The sequence below is a fragment of the Schistosoma haematobium genome, chromosome ZW (genome assembly GCF_000699445.3).
Source record: "Schistosoma haematobium chromosome ZW, whole genome shotgun sequence".
NCBI lineage: Eukaryota > Metazoa > Platyhelminthes > Trematoda > Strigeidida > Schistosomatidae > Schistosoma > Schistosoma haematobium.
The window spans coordinates 2,895,532-2,917,943 of record NC_067195.1 but is presented as its reverse complement, the minus strand read 5'-3'; the positions used below and the strand labels follow the sequence as shown (position 1 = coordinate 2,917,943).

General features: G+C 36.6%; 2 protein-coding genes across 2 annotated transcripts in view; one reads left to right on the top strand and one right to left on the bottom strand.

Annotated features, from left to right (window-relative positions):
- Positions 1–8,820: 8,820 nt before the first annotated feature.
- MS3_00002585 (uncharacterized protein) lies at positions 8,821–12,162 on the bottom strand. The gene is made up of 6 exons (XM_051210182.1): positions 12,033–12,162; positions 10,427–10,485; positions 10,323–10,385; positions 10,223–10,288; positions 10,149–10,184; positions 8,821–9,364 (listed from the first exon to the last, which is right to left on the bottom strand). The coding sequence occupies exons 1-6, from the start codon at positions 12,142–12,144 to the stop codon at positions 9,080–9,082; spliced, it is 621 nt and encodes a 206-aa protein (XP_051070149.1). The 5' UTR covers positions 12,145–12,162; the 3' UTR covers positions 8,821–9,079.
- Positions 12,163–18,600: 6,438 nt separating this feature from the next.
- Positions 18,601–22,412, top strand: part of UBE3C (Ubiquitin-protein ligase E3C) — a 47,662-nt gene continuing 43,850 nt past the window's right edge. Inside the window, exons 1-2 of the mRNA XM_051210181.1 lie at positions 18,601–18,648; positions 20,524–20,693. Coding sequence (XP_051070148.1) covers positions 20,631–20,693 — 63 coding nt within the window. The 5' untranslated portion in view covers positions 18,601–18,648; positions 20,524–20,630. The remainder of the gene's footprint in view (positions 18,649–20,523; positions 20,694–22,412) is intronic.

Genomic DNA, 22,412 nt, shown 5'->3' with positions numbered 1-22,412 from the left:
GAACCAATCGTTGGTCACCGGCTTCCATGAGACCGCATCTCCTTACGATGCTCCACTGCGTTGTGGATTAGACCTTCAGGTCGAATGCTCCGGGTGTGGCTCCCTAATAAAACTACCTGCTTCGGTCTGGGCACCCGGGGAGTATCACAGCCCTCACACATATCGAATGAGATTTGTGTGACGCATACGTATTTGGTGCCTCCTTGTACCAATATCTATGTGTTAAAATAAATAAATAATAAATAATAATAATAGAACTAACAGGTATAAAGAATAGTTCCGGTTGTTATCATGGTCATTTGTATTATTGGCTGAAGAGGTCATTGATTAGATGAAGAATAAAGCGAACACACCATTAGATGACTGTAATCTAATGACCCGATTGAATGGGAAGTGTAAACAGGTTAAATTTATAACAGCGTACAATTAATCATACAACTCAAAATGACAATTAATGATTTCAATCAAAGGTGAATATCATTGTACCATACAACATGATCAATTACAGCAACAACAACCAAAAAATGAACATTTAGGATATAATAGTATGTATAATAATTCTTCTTTTTTCACATTCTAACTTACCCTACTTCGTGTATTCACATTAGCATGATACTGATTAATCAATAATTTCAGACAGTTTATATTACCAAATTTTGCTGCATAATGTAATGCAGTCTACAATGTATTAGTGAAAAAAAGAAAAATACATGAATAGGAAACCAAGTAGAATAAAACGATGTTTTATCATTATGTTTAATCATTAAGTTTATAGGTTAGGACCCCTTCATCTGACACCAAACTATATGTGACAGTTTTATTAGTGAGCTTTATGTATATGATATGATTTGCAGTTTAATATACTCACTGAAGAAAATCAATACCACTTGGTAGAGTAATAGTCGAAGCAAGTTAGATCGGTTACAAATATTGATTATTAAACTTATTGATAAGAGTCGATTTCTAGGGATGCTAGGAATCCAGGAAGAAATTCCACTTCCGCCATAACTGAGCAAAGTCAGTAATTGGTTGTCTTTGTACTTTAGATTTACTGACCGACATAATAGGAACCTTGGAGATAAGTTTTTCAGACAACATGATTTGATTACATCGTTACGAAAGCCATTTTTAATAGCAAAGTCAATGTAATTAGTTACAGCTGGTCTCTAAAAACTCGATGATGAACACGAAATGTAGCTTAAGCAAGGCTCCTTCAACCATCTGACAAAGTAAACTGTGATGTCGAGTCACATAAACCAATGGCTACGTTGGAACTTGATAAACGGAATGTCGTCAGTAGAATATGGAATAGACATGATCAGATTGGTCACTACTCAGTAACCAATCAATACAAATATCTTAGACCTGAAGGACTAAAGTTTGTAGTTGCTAGAATAACTTACTATTAACCCTTCTTACTGTATGATTAGGTGATAGGTATTTAAATTCAAACAGGGAGTCCCCAAACTCAAAGGATGATGGATAAGGATTTGGACCTGTGATTTAATGGTTGAAAGTTGACTGTATCTTAAGAGCTACCTTGACATTCTATAGTCTCTTCACAAATTACCTTACTTTACTCGTAAATGAAAACAAAATACAGAACAAGACTTACCCACTAGAATAATCCATATTCAATTTTCATGAATTGTATGTGCAAAGAGAAGGCGGGTAACAAATACAAGAAACAGACAAAAATTATGAATACGTACAGAATAGTATAGTTATTTTTTAATCAGTTAAAACATGAATAGGAATGATTTCATTCTATAAAGTACCAATGATGGTGCTGCATGCTTTCATATGAACAGCTTAATTGTGAAGTTATCATTGTTGCAACAGTTGAGATCATGAGTAAATTGAAGCTAGACCACCATGGAAAACCTAGAAGCAATGGACGGCCGTTTCGTCCTATTGTGGGACTCTTCAGCAGTGCGCATCTGATACTAATCAACATATGCTCACTAGTGACTGGCTTCAAGAGATATATCCTGGAGTTCTAGTAAGAAGTAGTGATCAGTGGAGTTCGACCGGGTCAGTTGTGAAGTAGTAACTCACTGAATACAATGGTGGATGCGTCGCTCAATCTCGTGGATTAATTGATGTTAGACATTAACACCGTTGGATCTTGTCCGGCTCAGTGGTCTAGTTGGTTAACGCCTGGTGCGAGACTGATAGGTCCTGAGTCCGAATCCCCGGGGCAGGGGCGTGGATGCGCTCTGCTAAGGAGTCCCACAATAGGACGGAACGGCCATCCAGTGCTTCGAGGTTTCCCATGGTGGTCTAGCTTCAATTGACTCATGATCTCAACTGTTGAAATATCTACAATCTCCACAAAACCCCTTCTGATACTTATGATTGTTTGTTCACAACGTTATTATTAACATAGAAACTCCCAAAAGAAACATTTATACATATTCGGTACAAGGAGGCACCATATATATATATATATATATATACACATAGATCAAATAATTTGTGTAAGAGCTAGGATATTACCCAGGCGCCCAAACTGAAGCCCATATATTCGTGTTAGCTAGAAATAATCTCTTCAAAAAAGGTTATTGGAATTATGAATTAGCTCAGTATTCTTAGTAAGCATAAACTTAAATGTAAAGTTGTTAGCGGAATATAAACTGGATTAAAGTACATTCCGCGAAAGATTATGTTGGGACACACTGATTGGCTACTTCCTAACCAATCGGCGCTAGTGGATACTTGGAGAAGACTCTAGAATCTCCTCGTATGAAAACTATAAATATACTAACGTTTTTCTTATTGTAATTCCTACTTCTATCTACTTTTGTTATTTGGAAAGTAATCTCGTTTCGATCCAACCGTGTTCTGGTTTGGAGACTTGTCGAGTGAATTGGTGTCCAAGAATACTAAGCAATGGAAATATCTGGGTCGTAATAAAGAGAGATTATAACAAAATTATTGCTTGAATAATATAGACCATTTGTAAATGATAACTATCAATTATCATAAGAGTGTAATAAATTAGTTTGTCTACTGATACAATCGTTTTACACACAATTACAGAGATCTTTTGTATTCAGTTTGAAATCATTCGTGAAGATGTAATAAAGATATTCTGTTAATATCTGATACATGAATGTTTCATACAGAATTTCTAACATTTCCTCCCGCCCGCCCCCCACAGAATTTTAATATACTTGAGCTTCGAATACAAAGCAAAAAGTGGAACTTTTGAAAATAAGCTTCATTTTCAATGTTATTTTACGTACAGAAAATAAAGATATATATGGCTGTATGTGTGATCATGATCTATTTGACGCTTCCGAAAGTATGTAAAAATTAGTTACAAAACCGGGAATTACACAATCAAGATATGATACACAGTTTATCGTGTTGATAAAACACTCTCGGAAGCTTCAGTTGAACCCTGATTGGAATACATACATATATATTTCAATAGTTGAGATGATGAGTCAATTGAAGTTAGACCATTATGGAAAACCTGGGAGCACTGGACGGCCGTTTCGTCCTATTGTGGGACTCCACAGCGATGCGCATCCACAATCCCGCCTCGCGAGATTCCAACACAGGACTTATCAGTGTTGCACGCGAGCGCTTAACCACTAGACCACTGAGTCGGCCAGCATCCAACAGTGTTAATATATAGCTTCAACTAATCCACGAAATCGAGTGACACATCCACCATTGTCTTCAATGAGTTGCTATCTCACAACAAACCTGGTTGAACTCCACTGGTCACCGTCTCTCACTAAAACTCCAGGACATACCTTTTGGAGCCAGTTACTAGTGAGCATATGTTGATTCATATCAGAATGGTTTTTGTGGATATTATAGTAATTTCAATGGTTGAGATCATGAGTCAATTAGAGCCAGACCACCATGGAAAACCTGGAAGCACTGGACGGCCGTTCCGTCCTATATATATATATACTGGACGGCCGTATCCGTCCTATATATATATAACAACTACACTTATGGGCAAAATCTATTATAATTTTTCCTTTATTGATGATCAATCAGAGCTATAACTTGAAGTGGTGAATATTTAAGATGTGGTGACTCACACATTAATTAGACCATTCCGCTTTCGTTCAGTAGATTGAAAACTGGCACCAGTCAACAGATGAAACAGTGAATCCAGATTTTGTGTTAATTGGCACAAACACATTAGGAAGGTGTGTATATTAGCTTACGGAAATTTATCAATGGTCCGAAGAGATCAGCTCTGAGAAAATAGACGTCAATTTTCCTAAGATTACATGAATCAGTGCAAACCAGAAATTAACCTAATTTAGACTTATGTACTGACGATTACTACCGATGACCAAATAAGGAGTATCACGCAAACTATTCCTCAACTGGTTTACCATTTATTTATTTATTTACTTTATTTGAACACATAGATATTGGTACAAGGAGGCACCAAATACACATGCGCCACACAAATCTCATTTGGTATATGTGAGAGCTGTGATACTGCTCAAGTGCCTAAACCGAAGCAGGTGGTTTCCTTAGGGAGCCACACCCGGAGCCTTCGACCAAAAGGTTTGATCCACAACGCAGTGGAGCATTGTAAGGAGATGCAGTCCAATGGTAGCCGCTGTCCAATAACTGGTCCATACGCCATTTGTTCCTTCAGGACAATGGAGCCTATGTGCACCATTGGTTTGGGATCAAGGTTTTCTAATTCCCCTAAGTAGACTCTCCGTTTCCACCAAGCCGGCTAAAGCGCCGGACATTCGCTTTTCGTTCTCTCAGTTTCGTAAACAACAGTGATGCCACGAGAAGGCAGTGAGCAGGACTTTCCTGGCAGAGGCTATATACGCGTGGCCATGTGAGAGCGTTTCGAGAGGGAGAGCCGACTCTCCCCACTCTCGGCCGTACCAGGGCATTTGGGGGCTTTATCAAGTTATACTGAGTTCATATTGATAAAAAATTAACTTTCGGATACATCAATGATGACTTAAAATCTAGACTGCATTCGGTATTAAACAATCAATCACTGAATTAATCATCAAATTATACAAACAAAAAAAACACGAACTTACACCATTCACTGGATCCTGTTACAATACAGTAAAAATAAAACATAAAACGGAGAAATTTAAAACACAAGAATATATCGAAATCAGAATACGAAATTAATATTTATCAAAATCTAAGTAATCCATAATAAATAGTACATAATGATTACGCCAAATTATGGACTAAAATTCTGATCCTTCTCAATCTAGGATGAAAGTAATCCGATGAGTTTAGAATATATCATTTATGGTTAACAGTATGATTTATCAGATGGATGTATCCGTCAATACGCCAATACGCTATTCACTGGGTTTCTGAATTCAGATAGCCATTAACCTGTTCAACAGATACCCTGAGTAATAACGACGTAATCTCTTATATATTCTTTTACTAAGTATTTACAATATAGTGAATGAAATAACAGCATATCGTTGTGCACGTGTGTGTGTATACATACAAAAAATGTGTATTTATAAATAATATGGTTCACAGTTATAGTACGTTATCTGTATCTTGCAAGGCCCACATGGTAACGTAAGGTATCAGAGTAAAAGGGACATAAAAACTATAAGTATTCATAGTGATTACTACAGGAAACCAAAGAAACGTGAAAAGTATTTGAAAAATATTGAGTGTTACCGACAAAATGATTATTACTCTAATAATAACAGTGTTGACATTGATGAAAAGACAAAATGAAGGAATGTTCGAACTCACGATCTAAATTAAAACATTAAATGCATCTGGATCATTGTAACCGATTCTGACTCGTGTTATCTTACATTTGCTATCGTTAATCGTAGTGGTTATCTGAACCCCTACCAAGTAATTTGCATTTACCAACATCCTTCATGTCAAAAAGCAATGGCTCCATGAAATGATGTCACGTTTTGGTTTGGTCGCTTTTACCTTCCTTCGAACTCTCCTATATTAGCTAGCATTGACAGCTGGGTCGGGCAATGGTTAGATCTAAGTAACACAAGCATCATGTAGTTTGGTCAGTGAATAGTAAGTAACTAATATCATGTTGTATCCAGACCTCATAGTTGATCCAATCTTTAAAAGATCAATAATTCATTCAATATTTCAGGCACATTTGTAGATGAAAGTATTAACTAACATGAAACTTGGGTCGATTGGCCCCAATCATATAACATTATTCACTAACACCTATTATTATCTGATCAATAATTAGAGTTGTTATAAATAACTTGGTGGTCATTTATCACAAGTTTGTATGATCATCATATAGTGTATGTGTAATAATGGAAATTTTAATAATAATACCGTTTTTAATTCATTTTGTAACAAAACTGGATCTGTATCTATTACATTTTTATGCCTATTTTATCATTCATGATGTTTTAGACAATATTCCAGTATGAGTTAAATCAACGATGAGTACAGAGTTTAAAGTTGTGGCCTAGTAAGCTATAAAGTAGTTCATTTACAACTACAGGTTAAAATCCTATTGTGGATTGATGAATCGAGTAGTATCACTGAAATTCCTTATACAATTCACTGTAGGACAAAGCTAAGCAGATAAACCTTTATTCAGTGAACGAGATGTATCTAATTATTAGTTTTTAACTCAGTTCTTTAAGCTAAAAATGAATTACTAATTAATGAGATTATGAAGTATTATTGAACGAGTTCACTAGGACATGTATCATGTATACTTGTTCAATTATTCTCTACTATCATATTAGATAAAATAGAAGCGAGCTGAATGAAGACAAAAGACAGGCAGACAGTTTTAATCATAGCCATTATTGAATGGTTGACAAAAAGTTCTCGTAAATATTAGAAAGCTTGTTAGAAACACACTGATATATCCTAACTGTAGCTGCTACGTTAACGAGGTAGTCAGGCTTGAACATGGCCATGACCTAATCGAGGTATATATTGACCGGAACACTCGTTCATTTAAACCAGTTGGAGAGCAGTAGGACTAAAATTAGCAAGCTTGTGGTCCGACGGCGAAGTCATACAGCTGACTGTATGGGAGATATGACAGCAGTAGAGTGTTTCCCTCAGACAACCAACATCTCGAGAGATGCTGACTTCTGACAATGGGTGGAGTTAAAGGTCGATCCTGATAACAGAACACCTTACCTTACCCGTGGATCACATGATTCTCCGTCCTCAGCGGTAAGGTCTTAAAGTTACGAACTTAACTCATCTAAAACTGCTCTAAAAGGACTGCGGGTAACTGGCCTCTAGAATTTCTTACTTAGGGACCGTACGTCCGCTCCTAGGTCGTCAAGACTACTCATAACACAGTTTTCTTTTCAGGCACTTTGAGAAGTATCCTTTTACTGTATAAGCAACTGCGAGGTGAAGAATGACTTCATACTTTTAACTGAACATAAGGTTAACGTTTTCATAATCAAGCATTGATCTATGTAATAAATAAAGCTGACTACATATATTAATGCATATTATGCTGCCTAGTTCAACAAAACTGGAAGAAGATACACAGTATACAAACGAGTAGATGATAGACTTCCAAGAAAAAGTTAACGATAAATATAAGTTAATCATGTGTCGAATTTCAAAATTGCCGTTTAGAATTCGTAAGATTAAAGGCTCTTGGGACAATGAGTTAAAATAGTTCCTAAATGATTTTCTAAACACAATTTTCTGAACTTTTTTTCAAAATCATATACATCAAGTTAATTACTTTTTTATTTATCCATATCCTATAAGTTGTTTTATGTCTTTTTCCATTATCTATGTATCTCAGTCAGTCAGTCAGCAACAATGTAGAACTTCGTACGTACGTACATACATCAGTTCAAGATGCCATATCACATTATCACAGAGATACAATTGTCCATTCAAATCCCATAGTGGTAGAGGTGGTATATCTCTAATCACCGGTTGCTATGGTCTCGCGGATCCCAACCAGGTAGTTTACACTTACCAGTTACTGAATGAAATCAATATAAAGAATCATAAACTCTTTAATCACAATTGAAGATATTAGATTATATGAATGAAAACTGTTACCGATAGGAGAAATATATCAACTATTCTTACCTTTAAATATTAATCGTTTATCAATCATAATTTCGCCATATGCAAAATTTATTATGCATTTATGAAACAGCTTACACTCATAATAGTACATAAATGGTCTGAATTATCATACTATGAAATCAATTATTCAGTTATTAACTTATAACTCAACAACATTTTAATATAATTAGTGGTAGTTGCGACTAAGTTATACTTTAAATATTGTAGAATGGTAATCATATCTGCCACTCTGATAAGGTGGTTGAGTTTAGGCTATTATGAAAAAAGAATAGAGACTTTGGAATAGAAAATGTTTCCTTTTTAACTCTTGTCATACTAGACAGGTCGATCGGATAATGTTAAGAGTAAAAGCAAAAAAAATCTACGTCATTTCAAAATCTCAAAAGGACGATGAACGAGGGCGGCTTAAATATAGATTGATGAAAGAATACTGTGGCCAAAGAAAGTTGGTTAAAACTGAAAAGGCTGAGGTAGCAAGTAACAATAAACTCTTATTTAGACCTATCCAATAAATTATAGCCTGAAATCAACCAATGAAAAAGATGGGTCAGTGGCTAATCTTTAAGCCAAGTCGTTGGAAGAATAAGCAGAACACTTTGAAGAACAGTTCAACCGGCTTTCAATTACATTCTAAATGCACGCTACGCATTAACTCTAGACTAATATTTATGGTATAAAGGGGCTATGGTGTTTGGACGGTTCAAGTAATGCCATCTAATTAAACTAATGTTGATTACACAAGTTTGTAAAGGTAAAAATCCTCTTCTAATAGCCATAGAGTGATTAATTTGAGGAAAAGCTCAACTGGCTTTCAGATATTGCCCAGGTGTTCACCATCCGAAAAAAGTTTGAGAAGGTTGCGAAAGCGTTAAATTTAGTTCAACAAAGAGAACGGATATATTTTGCTACTGTCTGTTGGCTTAGGTTGTGTAGGAAAGTGAAGGCTTTCTCGTTATATTACTACTATTCACGTTATCCTATTTCTAAACCTAATCTTAAATTGATAATATCGTCAAAGTGATTTTTTAAATAAAACTTTTTCACCTTTAAATTTTAAACAAAAAAATTCATAACTCACAGCCCAATTGGCTAATTTGGGATTTATTCCTAGCAAACGTTTCATATCTGCAACACGACAATCGATAACTGCCATCCACCATAAACGAGTTTCGTTGCTAGTAAATGTGGAATAGACGGAAGGACGAACAGCAGCAACATTGATAGAAGTAGCAGGAGTGGTAATAGCGGTGGTAGGAACTAACTGAGGAGAAGAGGGAGGTGTCTTATGGGCCACTGGCTAGTATAATATAAAAAGCACATATACAAAGTTATTTTTCAAAAAGTAGTGATATAATATATATTACGACAAAGTACTATTAGACTTATATGATGGGCGACAGAATATTAAATGGCATACATTTAAAAATCTCCAGTAGTTTAGAATATAATTTGAGGCTAGACAGAGCTTCTGACAAGAGATAATCTTTTCATTATCTTAATGAACCACTGTGATTTCAAACATCCTAATATCACTTTCTACTGGTTTACGTAGCGGAAAGCTCTTCAGAACAGAAGCCAGTAACTCAGGTATCAAGTAAAAACTCATGTGTTCAACTATAAAAGTTGTCCAAACCCATGTGGGTAGGGTGGGGCCTAAACCTGAAACCCGATTGTTGAAAGTAAAGTCTTAAACACTAAACCAACTTATAACCATCTAGCTGTAAACAAAAAGGTTTCTAGTTAAAAGAAATTAAATGCTTTCCCAACGACATGAACGAACCAAGTAAAAAAAACACTAGGACAGGTTTTGAAAACAATTAAACGTCTATATTTATGGACGTTTTTAACGAAATTATTCAACATGAAAATCTTATATCTATTTTGCTATTTTACGCAGTGGTAACAGTTAAAACCTTTTACAGTTGGTGGTTACAATACTATTTTTTTTAATGCATAACGTACAACAATACCATAAGTTAATATCATCAACTAAAAATCAGTCCAATCGAAACTATTTCCTATTTTGAAAGATTACATGTACATTTAAAAAATTAAAATAGATAATTACACAATATTCTTACCAATTTTGTTGACTGACTTCCTTGATGTGATAAAACCTGAAATCAATGTCGCTAAAAAGAACTAATCAGCTTACGGTTGATTTGGGGACATTTTGGTTTTCTGAAGACTGTGAAGTTGTTGTTTGAGTAGATTGACACATCTGATAGATAATTAAACCCAATGGGTGAACTTACATTACAAGCTAGATTCTCTTTATCTCGAGCTAAATCTTTCAACACCAAATATCTCTTTTTGTCCTGAAAAAACGTGCATATGCAAGATATCATGGATTTCCTACCGAGTCATATTCAACCACAGCAATTGAAGTAATTAGTTTCTTAATAGAATACCGTGTTTCTGAAACAAAAATTTTCAACGGGTCATGATATATAAAACTAAAACAGTCAGGTGAAGAACTTTTAATGTCGATTTACTCGAGGTGCTTACCATGAGCCGAAAATACAGTGATTACTTATTGAAAAGCTTGACCTGATATCACCGTGTGGTTAGAAATTATTTCCGCAAACAGCAACAGTGAAACGATAATATTGATACTTCGTGAAACTAAATGTATTTGAATTCCAAAACAAATAGAAATGATCTCCCACTTCTACTTAATAACTAAAAGTGTGTAAACTGGTTTGATTTATCTCTGAAGTGTGAAGTTTCATAATACTTCACGGATGTAAATTTAAGCGTCTAAATGAGATCGTCACGTTTTAATGATACAGATAATATGTACTTGAACGTAAGAAATGATGTGTACTGTTTTGTAGAATCTGAGTTAAATTCAAGATACTTGTTTATAAAACCCATTTACAAATACATGAAACAACTGATGAAACTTTAATACAGTAGTAGTATATAAATTATCTATTTGAACCATTCTTATCTTTAAAATCCACGATCTGAGATTCACACAATTATAACAACGGACTGAATTTTTGAACCTACATGTCACAGATAAATTTCAGGGAACGACAAAAACTAAATAATTTGCATAGATCTCAATTAAGAATACTTTACAAAAGACATGTTAACGAGCACATTGAAAATCTCAATTTTGATTAGCTAGCTGCTAACTATAAATGATTACATAGGATTTTGCATTGAGGCAGTGGACCCGTAAGCTGTCAGGAAAGGAGGATGAGTGAGACAGGTGATGACAAATGTAAAGAAAATCCAATCTGGGATTTCTGCTTACCAAACAATACAGTTTGAAGTCATAACCACAACCCTAGTAATTCTATTAACACACTTATATGAAATAAAATATGAAACCCTACTAACCATTTTCGAGAGTGAAAAAGACGACAGAAAGGTATGTATATTTGCTCTGTAACAATGGCTAGTAATGCAAACCATACGTATGGTTGTGACTATACAAGGCATAGAAGTAATAATATGCATCACTATATTACTAGTGCTAACCAATCGCCAGGTTTGCAGAAATTCTGAGAAATTTTGAGATTTTTTCCAAATTCATACGAAGATCTGTAGTTTACCCTCAAATCTGAGAAAATTGTGGTAATTCCAAAACTTTCACTAAATAACTTAATATTTTTGGGGAAAAGCCTTGACCAGGGGAAACTTAAGGTTTGTGTCGCAGTCTTCCGGAAGATTTCAATTGCAGCTTCCCGAAAATTTCCACAAAACGGGCAAAATGTAATCTGAAAGTCGGGAGATTGCGCAGATGGCGAGACAGTAGTAATCCTAATCAAACTGGTTGTGGTCGAAGTACTTTCCAGACACATTTCTAAGGACTCAAATGAAAATTAAATGGTAGGGACAATACAAATAAGTACGTGAGCCATTGTATTATTCAAGTAAAATATACGTATTTAAAAGCAACCCATAATCCGGTTATACAGCATTGTAGTACACACAGAAGTGCAGTGAATTACCTCGGTTTAATAGTTCGTCATCTTTAATGAATTTGAGGATTTGTTCACCGGAAACACGACCTCCGAAATCGTTAAAAGCTTGAACCAGCCTTGACCTTGCATCTATAGACATTTAAATGATGCACTGAAGACAGTATCTTTTCGCTACCACAGTTGTTTTACTGCAGTCGTAAATAAAATATTTCCGATTACAACGCTCATGAAAGAAGCCCATCTCTACTAAATACTTGATAATATGCTTCTTTATAGTGATTGACCCTTAATATCAAACTCTGACCTTGGTGTAAATTGGTCAGGTGATGTATATTAATTAACTTGCCCATAGGATGTGTCAATAAAATGCGTGATAGTGTAAATTATAGCGATTCAAACTTGAATAAACTGTTTTGTTTTGTTTCTTGAGTCGTCTATATATGTAGTATCAGATAATCACTAACAAATTGGATAAATAAAAGGAGCCATATTAACATGAAAACAAACATTTGGTACGCCATACGTTGGCACTACATTCTTTCTGAATCCACTGAGAAATAGCATTCTAATGACATGTTGTCTGACTTCGATTTGAATGAACGAACGAATATGTCGTGAACATAAATCTGTAATGACTCACGTTTATCACGAGAACACGACTGGTTTAATAAAAACGATTATTATTATAACCAACTGTACCAGTGTTTGTTTTAACGTGCTTTTGTTTGACTGTGCTAATGACAGCTATTTTGTGCTTCCATTCTTTTACTTACACTTTGATTGTAACTTCGCGCGAATTCGGTTACCTTCTGTAACCAAGGTTGTATCCTGGCACGATCTCGGTATCCTTTCGATGCCACGAGATCGCCAGCTAATAAACCTCGACTTGGTCCATTAATTGCCTTCTGATATTTGGCTTCTCGGGGATTTTATGGAGTCATTTGGAACGAGCTTCTTACGCCTTCTGATTTATTTGGCACGTGTTTCTTGGTAGCGGTGTTCATACTTAACCTCAACTCGACGCCACGCTACAATTGGTAATCCCAACTCGAATACAAATATTCCCTTTAACTTTATATACAACTACTAGGCCAATCTAGACCGAGCGACAGTGGTCATTAAAAGCCAAATATAAATTGAGTGGGTTGAATTTATTTCAGCTATTCGTCTGGTCAGAAAGACATTGAAATTAGAAGCGTGAAAGCAAAACAAAGAGGATAGTTTGCCAACTCCCCTATATTATATATTACAAGCGGTAATGGAGCTCAAAATGGATAATGCATAATGTGATGGAGAGACGAGCTGAAAAATCTAGAAAACTGAATAATAACATAGGTGAAGCCTGCCCACACCACTCACCTCAGTTCAGTATTTTTCGTTCTCTTGTCACTTACCTCTGCTGATATGTTGTTGATTTATTTTCTCGATGGATTGTTTAGGGGTAAAACGCTTATGTACTCAGTATAAGGAGTGGATATAACGCTCGTACATCGAAAGAAAGATATGAAGAGGTGCGAGTAGCACATTACTTAGAACTATTATTATGGCACTATACCTTTTTAAAAAGAGGTAAGTACGTTTTGTCATCTGGATAAAAACACAAAATTTAATAGACCAACGTTGTACTAGGTAAGTTGTTATATTTTAGGCTTAATCCAAAACTGTGGATATCCCTCCCCGTATAACAGGTTAGGCCATCAAATCGTTTTGGTCATCGATAGCGAATTCTCGTCGTTACTTGTGAATTCTATAATTTCAATAGTTGAGATCATGAAGCCAGACCACCATGGAAAAACTGGAAACCAATGGACGGCCATTTCGTCCCATTGTGGGACTCCTCAGCAGTGTGTATCCACGACCCCGCCTTGTGGGATTCTACATATACTATATATATGTATACTAATTCTTTAATTGTTTTGTCAGGTAAACATTCTGATAATATGCATGATAGTGCATTATCTAAACAAGACGGTTTTTAGCCTATTGATACTTACTGAGTCAGTGTTTTCTTGCTTTTATATCACGATAAAGTCTACTGCTTCGTCCTAAGCATTCACCACCAAAATAACTCGGAAATGGGAATTCGGATACGTCGATGTAGATGCATGAGATGGCTTAACCTTTAGCTACATGACAGTCTTGGAAGTCAGCTTAAATTCTTCTGCCTTTCCTCTAAGTGAATCTGTCAAAGCTTTCATTAATCGGGCACAAACAAGTACGAATCTGCGATAAAAGTTAACCAAACCCAGAAAACCATTAAGTTATGTCGTAGAACTTGGTATAGGCTATTACCTAATTGTATCCAACTTTTCCTTAACAGGTGGAATCCCTTATGAACATATTGTGTGACCGTGAAGTTCTAGAGATCAAACACTCAATGCACATCTATTTTGATGTGAGTTCATTACATTTTCATTTAGCTGTTTTAACATTGCTCTCACGTGCTGTCCGTGTGATTTTGTATCCTGACTGGCAATTAGTAAATTGTCTACAGTGTTAAAGCTCGTCTTTTAGTGTTGACTATAAAGTCATATCTCTCTAAAAATTCCCTTTCCAGGGTTGCCCGATCTAAGTCAGCTACGGTAAACACCTAGACGAATTTCCTCCTAAAACCCAAACCTAGTGTCAACGTTTTCAGCCCAAACTTCGCAAGTTCAGGTTTTTTTGGCAACTTGAGGTGTAGCTGCGGAAGTTTCCGGGCTCAGCTCGGTTTCGTTCTGAGGAATGATACTAAAGACAGCACCAGCGTCCACCCAAAACTTCAAGTGTGAATTCTTCCCTCTCTGATAAGAAATAAGTGACTGTTGAGGCAGCCCTCACCAGTCGTCGCGACCTGGGGACAGGTTATTAATTTCCTATATTCTTGAGAGCCTTTTTAGGCCAAGCACATGGTTGGCTGCACTTGTTTGATCTGACACTGAACTTCCAGTGAAACCGACAGAACTCACCAGTTTGTCTGAACGTTTTAACCTGTTCTATGACGTGGATCTTCCTAGATGTGGTGACATGCTCCTGTTTCTATGACCCATTAGCATCTTGGCTAGACCATCTGTGAGACTTTTAACACTCTCAGTGAGTTGTTCTATGACTAGGTCTATCATTGTATAGTGTCTTAGATGTGATTTTTGCGCGTGATTCAGTTGGGAGGCCTCTGTTAGCTATTCTATCTGCTAATTTAAATAAAGAGTTGTCCGTGTTTTGAGCATCTAAACAGTATTGGATATAGCATGAGAGAGTTTGCATCCATTCCTTCTCCATCCACTGTGTTAACGCCTACTAAGACTTAGAGGTGACGTAAAAACTGTAATGGTGATCTGATGTTTTTCCTAAAGAAGGTCTCTAAATTCTTCGGTCGCTTGATAAAGTTAAACGGGTAATTATCCCTCATCTTAAAACAGTGTATGGTTGTGGTGTTGGTGCATTTCTTTGTCAACTGAAGGAGAAGGACAGGGCATTAATCTCCGTAACGAATTCCCACAGATTTGATGTTGTTTCTCGCGAAATAATGCTCTAGTTGATCAAACCGAAACTCGAGGTCACTGCGATCAAATCACGTGAATCTAACTTTCGTACTTATAACAGTGTCTATCTTTGCCGGTGACAAATCACACTTATCCAGACTTTCAGTTTGGATTGAGTTTGACACGTGCTGTGTAACCAATATATTAATATAATATGAACGGGGTTAAATAATGTCTACAACACGAATACTTTGCGATAAAAAACGGTAGATATAAATATACATATACGAATTTTTGTTAAAGATAATGAGAAGGTTTGCATTTACGAACAAGAAAAAAAGCAGAACATAAATTAAATTTGTGTTCAAATCGAGTTCACCACTTTACTGACTTTGTGTACCTCTCATCCTATTGACAGACGAAGCCAAACTATAAATGTTGAACTATAAGTGTTTGACATTACCAACACATTCACGGTCAACTCCTAATCGATCGACCTAGATTGTTACAGGCTCAGTGCGGTTGGTCAAATGAAGAGTTTTTAAAAGTGTTATCCTCACCTATTACGCCGTTTCTAAGCCTCACCGACTAGCTTGTATCCTTTATCCCTGACTATCCGCTCTGGTTTACCCAATTTCTATTCTAGTTTCCACGTTATATCTTTTTCTCCACAGTAGTTTACTCTTCTTAGAGTAGACGTCGTAAGGCTTGGAACCTATGGCTGACAGCAAATTTATATTCGCTCAAGTTGCCAATATTTCGAAGGAACGCTGTTTCTTCAGTTTATCAGTGCTTTTTAGCTTAAGTTGTCTTTGCAATCATCAGGTAGTGGTCTGAAATTATGTCAGCTCCTCTCCTGGATTTAACATCTACCGTTGTCCTTCTGAACATTTTGGCGATGCGAATATAATCGATATGGTTTTCTGTAGCGTGGTCCGGTGATGCATATGTAGCCTCGTGTTTGTGGGAGAATATAGTCCTACCCACAGCCATGTTGTTGAATGCACACAAATAGGTAAATCCGTAGCCACTCTCGCTCCTTCCTCCCAGCCAGTTCATGTGTTCATGATATCTTCATATCCAGTGTTGTCTGTATCGACTTTCGTGGTTATAGAGGGAATAGAAAAAGCCTTCGCCTAATGAGCCTTCGTATCTAGTAACAGTATATCACCGAAGCATCTATGTAAGAACCTAGGTATTTTTAACGATAAAAGCGAAAAAGGGATTAGTATGTTATGGCGAGATACTGTCCTTAAGATTATATTAAGTTTCCTCTTGATGGACTCCTGGAAAGTCGCTTGGGCTAGCTCAATCGACAGTGAATTCCAACATTTGTCAACTCTAACGGAGTAGATGGTGTGCCTAGAGTCCTTTTTGCTGCGTTGTTCATACAGTTTCTGGGTGCTACCCTAAAGTTTGTGTTGAGGCTGTGCTTAATTAGGTGGTTAAGGGGTTGTCCAAAAGTGTTTAGGATACTATGAGTCATTAGGACACTTCTAAGACGCCTGTATTCAAATGAGTAAGGATTTTTTGATTGGAGGCGATCTTCTCACTACTCGAATTTGAGTCTACAAACTAATTTCGTGGCTCGCTATTGAATACGTTCCGATGTATACTTATCCTCTTGGAGTGAGGGAGTAAATACTGTTTCCGTACCCTAAGTGGAGTCGAATAAATATGTCGAGGACTATATGGAAATTTTCACCATTGAACTGGCCAAGAACGCGCTTCAACTTCAGCAGTGCAAGGCTTGCTCGGAAGGCATTCTTGCCGCAGTTAGCGTAGGATTTCAGATCATAGTGTAATAACACTTCTAGATCCTTTTCAACCTAGACTAAATTGTGTTTGTGGCCTGCAGCATGTCTCAGATGAACAACCTTACACTTTGAAGTGCTATAGATGATTCCGTTGTTGTCAGCACAGCTTTAAAGTAGAGTCACATCGTCCTGAAGTGCCAGTCCATCCTCTTTGTAGCATACTTATCTCTAGAGTTTCACGTATTCAGCGAAAAACAATGAATCCGACGACAATCCTGTGGAAGACCACTTATGAAAATGAAAAAAAGTAGAGGTGCTATTACTGTAGGCCGAGAAAAATTATGTTAACCCAGATCTTAAAACGTCCACTATTTAGATATGAAGTGAGCCAATTGATAAGACATATGTTATTGACCATATGAAAAGCTTTTGAGAAGTCAAAATATATAACCCTAGCCTTCCCAGTGTGATCAAGCTTGATTGTCCATCTGTCTACTTCGGTCTGAAGTTTGATTATATTAGAATGACCTTTTCTGAAACCGTGCTGTTGAGGTGAAAAGAAGTTTACGGATGCTAAGTAGTCACACAAAACGTCATATATCAGGGAGTCTATAATTTTCAAAGGTATTAATAGTAGTACTGCGGTTCGGTAGCCTGATGTTTTGCTGCGTCGACCTCTTTAGAAAATATGTGTGACGTAATTTAGATTCCAACTTTCTGGTAATGTGCTTCGGCTTTGCGAATGTGGGAACATCACGCTAAGCAGTATTGCCAAGAATGAAGCTGCTCCCCTCAGTACGGTAGACTGGGTCATATACGGGTGTTCTTAATAGGTGCTACGATTTCCTGTACACCAATTCAGCTCTCAGGATCACTTCTGGGAGTTCTGTTGAGTAGTAGTACAGTCTCCACGTAGTATGGAACTAATCACCGTAGAAAATGAAACAGCCACCACTCTATATGGTAACTCGGGAGTATATCCCCATTCTTGTTTGGTTTCCAATTAATCATACGTTATTTTTGAAATTCTCTCAAGCAACAACAAAATCCCCTTTGATTCCATAAGTAGTGATTGTGACTTGCCATAATTTTATTAAATGGCAGGTTCGACCGTTTACACGTGATTAGGAGCACTTTCTAACTACTCAGATGCAGATCACAAGGAATAAACAATTTGCTAATTCCTCAAAGGAAACTTGATGTCTAAGTGATTTTTTCCTTTAGTCATTGGAGGATCAAGAAATTTACTTACACCATTTTGCATAACCAAACTCTATGAGACAACCGAAATCAAAATTCCAAACATAAAACTGCGTGCTTCTTGTGCTTTATATTGTCTTTGAGTTTGAAGATTGTTAATATGTACCTGTTATGAGGGTCAATCAGGAAGGCGGCTGTTGGTCAGTTGACTTTTTGTGGACCATGGTACAATAAGTGTTTTAGCCCTAGTGGGTGTTTAACAGTTAGATAAGAGCGTGTCCAACCCAAAATATTTGAATTCTTCAAAGGAGTAAGACTGTTCTATATCCTAAAATCCCATCTGAGACATGTCACAAATCAAAAACACTAATAGTCTTCAGACACTCATATAAAGTTTTGCACCCCGATAAAATGACTTTTGAGCTAACCGTGCACCTAAAATGTTACAGCGCGAGTTTGACAGTAAAACGTTCTACCTATTCCTTAGCAGTTTTTTCGGTGAGACAATTTATGGGCGACCTTTGAACAATAAATTGACCTTGAACTGTCCGCCTACTTACCAGAGTTAAATGAGGGCTATAAATTGGTATGAGGGATTAGAATTAGGATTTACGGTTGGACGTGAGGTTGAGAACTTAATGTTTTCATCACGAACTAATATCAGCTATAATGCCAAAAATGGTATTTAACCAAATTGGTGGACAAGTCCTGCATCAAAATACAAGATATACTATCTTTAATCCGACCGGTTTGCTTATAAATTATAGTTTCTTCTGTTTTGGTTCCGCTCTGCAGGAGTAGTAGTTTAGAACTATCGTGTCAAATAAATGACTTCCTTTTAGTCGATTTAATCTATCAAATAAGACTGTTGGGTGGTTGATACTATGTTTTCAAGCAAAAGGTTCAAGTTACCAGCTTAATACGGACATCGGTAGTTATCTGCGAAATTATTAGCTTTGATTCCATAAGATTTTGTGTATTCGCTGTTGAGAAGCTCAAGACAAACAAGTATGTCAATTCTCAGTTTACTACTAAATCCTCGTGGTGATGGTGTTTGTTAAATTGAGAAGATGAAAGGTGAATGTTCGGCACTTAAAGCAAGTTGGTGGGTATGGCGGATCTTCCAACGGCGGTTGGGAAACCTTGATTTTGAATCAATGATGCACATGGGCTCCAGGATCCCGAGGGAACAAATGGTGTACGAACCTAGTGTTGATCACCCCTTATTTATTTAAATAAATAAACATTGGTACAAGGAGGCACCAAATACATATGCGCCATATAAATCACTCGGTTTGTGTGAGGGCTGGAATACTGCATCGGTTCCCGAACCGAAGCAGGTAGTTTTCTTAGGTGGCCACACCTTGAGCTTCTGACCTGGATTTTTAATCCACAAGGATGTGAAGCAGCTTTAGAAAATGCAGTCATGTGGTGGCCGGTTCTTGCACCCTTTGTTCCTTCAAAATCCTGGGGTCCCTTACACCATTGTTTTTGAATCAGGATTTTCTAACTCCCTTAGGTGGATCCACCAACCGAGTTAAAGCACCGGACATTCGCTTTTTGTCCCCTCACTTTTGTAAACAACAGTAATGCCGCGGAAAGGCAGTGAGTAGGAAGTCCCTGACAGTGGTTGTATGCACGTGATCATGTGAGAGAATTTTGAGAGGGAGAGCTGACTCTCCCCACCCTCGGCTGTATCATGGCATTTGGGGTTTGCATCTCCTAACGCTATTCCACTGCCTTGTGGATTAAACCTCTAGGTCAAAAGCTTGGAGAGTAGGCTTTTAAGAAGACCACCTGTTTCGGTTTGGCGACCTGGACATCATCTCAGCTCACACGCCAAGTGAATGATGACTACTTTTTGCGGTGCATATATATTTTGGTCCCTATTGTACCAATGTTTTCGTGTTTAAATTACTAATAAATATACCGAAAAGTCTTCTTCAATATCTGGTCTATAAGTGACAAATTCACAAGTGAAAGCAACTTTTTAGTCCGTGGTTAATCTTTTTTTACCTGGAGAGATGATTCCGTACTATTTGAAGGGTAGATATACTCCGGAGTAATAATAAAGCACTGTCCACATTTTTTATTCCTTAGTGTTTTGGGGACTGTGAGAACAAGAGGTCTGTTATGACTTTCTCTTTTTGGATTATTGTGAATGGGAAAGGTTTTATACTATTATAAGTTTGGAAATATACGTTGAAATGTACTCATTTGAAGGGAATTACAAATCAAAGCGATCATTAGTGCTTGATCATACCCAAAAGGTAATGCTTTATTCATGTACTCATTTACTTATTTTAACAAACATAACATTTGCGGGTTGTGATAAATTCGTTTTATTTCACAGAATCATTGTTGGCTATATGCAAACGGTGTAAGATGTATCCATTATGTAAAAAACAAACGTAATTCATCTATAGGATACGAATGTGTCTAGTTCATATTTTGTAAACAAAACATGGGGAACATAGTGCTATTGAAATACCGCTAGTAACTATAGGAGTAATACTTGGAGTAGAGAATGAAAATAATGTGTGAAATATCGGTTCTGGAGTTGAAAACTACCATCTTAAAATTGCTTTGGAGTACTGTTGCGCGGGAGGTTTTAAGTTCGGTGAATAGGTTTTAAATTGTTGGATGGATAATTAGGATGTTGATTTATTGATGATACAATATGACTGACGATTAATTGTTCACCAAACGAAGTTGTAGACGCAGGCCACAATTGGATTGATATCAAAAGACAAGATAACTAGCTAACGCAGTATTTTTAGTGACCACATATTTATGTACAAAACACTAGATACAACAATAAATATGATTAAATGTCATAAGTTATTGAAGTATATGAGTTTTATAGGCCACTCACTTGCCAGTTAATTAAGACCAGACTGTTAGTTTTATTTCTTACTCGAATCAAGTACCAAGAAATTAGATTGACAACTACTACCTTTTGTCTCATGACAATTAAAAACTATTAGTTAAATGGTGAATAGTACTGCGCAAAATACCTTGACCTAAGATATAAAGCTCTTGGTATATAATTAGACAGTTCGACTAGTCTAGATTTCCCTTATCATTTCGATTGATTTACTGCAACACGCGAATTGAAGAATGTGATTGAGTGGAACAACTGTAAGTACCTTATCTATTTTAGACTCTGTAACTAAGTGTGCTAGCAGCTGGATAACCACTGGTCATTTCAATTCCACTCAACCTGTTGGTTTTATTCGCCATTCTGTTGTACTTAGCATTTAACTCCGTGATGTGAAGCTGTGACTTATAGTTGAAATATTCAACCTTCAGCCACTGGGTCCCACGTTCGAATTACACTACAACTTTATCTCGTTGTGAATAATTTATTCTCACAAAATAGTTAAATTATATTGATTAATATGTAATTTTCATCAAGGTGAAGTGATATTTAAATCCCTAGTATTTGGTTGTGCATGTCTTCAAAAAATTGCTAGCGTATAATTAGACCATCATGTAATTTACATTTATATTTGGCTGAAGATATTGAGTTAATATGATAAATCAGTATGTGAGGTATTGTACTTTCAACTCATCATCCTAGATATGTTTATCACATTTTCCTACCACCGCTCATCCCGATACCAAATGATAATTACTTCAGAAGTTGTAAAGATTCTAGAAACGGACAAATCAAGATTTGGAGTCAATTTACGAAGGCACTAATCATTGGACTGGTCTGTGTCACTGAGCAGAGACTTCCGGGCTAGAATTTGGGTCACGCAGCACCATGAGTTTAGGGATGTGAACCATCGGATACCAGTTAAGTTGTATGAAGTTTGAATGCTCATCGTGAGGTGTGAGGGTCTTGCGTTCGATTCCAGGTAGGGTCGTGGATAAATACTTATTAGGTGTCCCATGCTATGACGAAACAAATGTTCAGTGCTCCTTGGTTTTCAGTTGTCTAACTAAAGTAATCCCGTGGTGTGAAACTATGGGATTGTGACATG

What these genes read in the sequence shown, in the direction of transcription:
- MS3_00002585 (XM_051210182.1), bottom strand. Translation starts at nt 12,144, where the DNA reads ATGTCTATAGATGCAAGGTCAAGGCTGGTTCAAGCTTTTAACGATTTC. An exon ending in CTGTGGTTGAATATGACTCG is followed by an intron (nt 10,386 to 10,426) that starts GTAGGAAATCCA and finishes ACGTTTTTTCAG; the next exon opens with GACAAAAAGAGATATTTGGT. An exon ending in AAAATGTCCCCAAATCAACC is followed by an intron (nt 10,185 to 10,222) that starts GTAAGCTGATTA and finishes CATTGATTTCAG; the next exon opens with GTTTTATCACATCAAGGAAG.